General features: G+C 32.8%; 1 protein-coding gene across 1 annotated transcript in view; it reads left to right on the forward strand.

Moving 5' to 3' along the window:
• The window catches only part of LOC108728701 (17-beta-hydroxysteroid dehydrogenase 13), a 5,947-nt gene continuing 5,213 nt past the window's right edge, over nt 1-734 (forward strand). The window contains exon 1 of the mRNA XM_018457423.1: nt 1-338. Within this exon, the coding sequence (XP_018312925.1) occupies nt 129-338 (210 nt within the window). The 5' untranslated portion in view covers nt 1-128. The remainder of the gene's footprint in view (nt 339-734) is intronic.

Raw genomic sequence — 734 nt, forward strand, 5'->3', positions numbered from 1 at the left:
ATCCGTCAAGTGTTTGACACAGGGCATATGTCCTAAATACGATGGGAGCGGCATAACCCATTATTTATCTAAAGCTCTACTACACGTACGTTAACTTGATAAAGTGACTAAGTTGCATTATCGCGAGTATGCCGCTAACTATTGATTTTCCGAAAATATCATACTTAAGACTTCGGGGAGTTTCCACTCAGCATTTACGCCCTTACCTTATCAATACCGCGCACATGTATAGTGTATTCGTGAAATGCTTAGCTAAGGAGTGCTCGAGACTCCAGGACGGAGATAATGTTACCCCGCTGATTCCAGTTTCTCCAACCGTAAGACATCCGTGCAAGCAAGTAATCCGACCTATATCCTCTTACGAGTGTAATTTTATAATTCATTAATTTAGCGAGTTTGCTTTGCTGCTAGAATTAATTACTACGATTCAATGAACTATTCAAGAATATATAACTAAGTATATCTCTCTCTAAGGCTTCTGTTTACATCAAAATAAAATTTTATTTTAGATTTATCTGAATTTGAATTTTTCTATTATCTAAGGTTTTTTTAACGCAAATTAAATTTGTAGATATTAAATTAAACATAGATTTATAGATATCAAATTTTTATATATGTATATATATATACATATATATAGAGTTGAATTTAACTTTATATATATACAGGGTGTTTCCAAATTAAATGGCAAAACTTCGGGAGCGTGTAGAGGAGTAAAAAACTAAGAAAAAAAG

This window comes from Mycetomoellerius zeteki, unplaced genomic scaffold, assembly GCF_001594055.1.
Source record: "Mycetomoellerius zeteki isolate Tzet28-1 unplaced genomic scaffold, Tzet1.0 scaffold636, whole genome shotgun sequence".
Taxonomy (NCBI): domain Eukaryota; kingdom Metazoa; phylum Arthropoda; class Insecta; order Hymenoptera; family Formicidae; genus Mycetomoellerius; species Mycetomoellerius zeteki.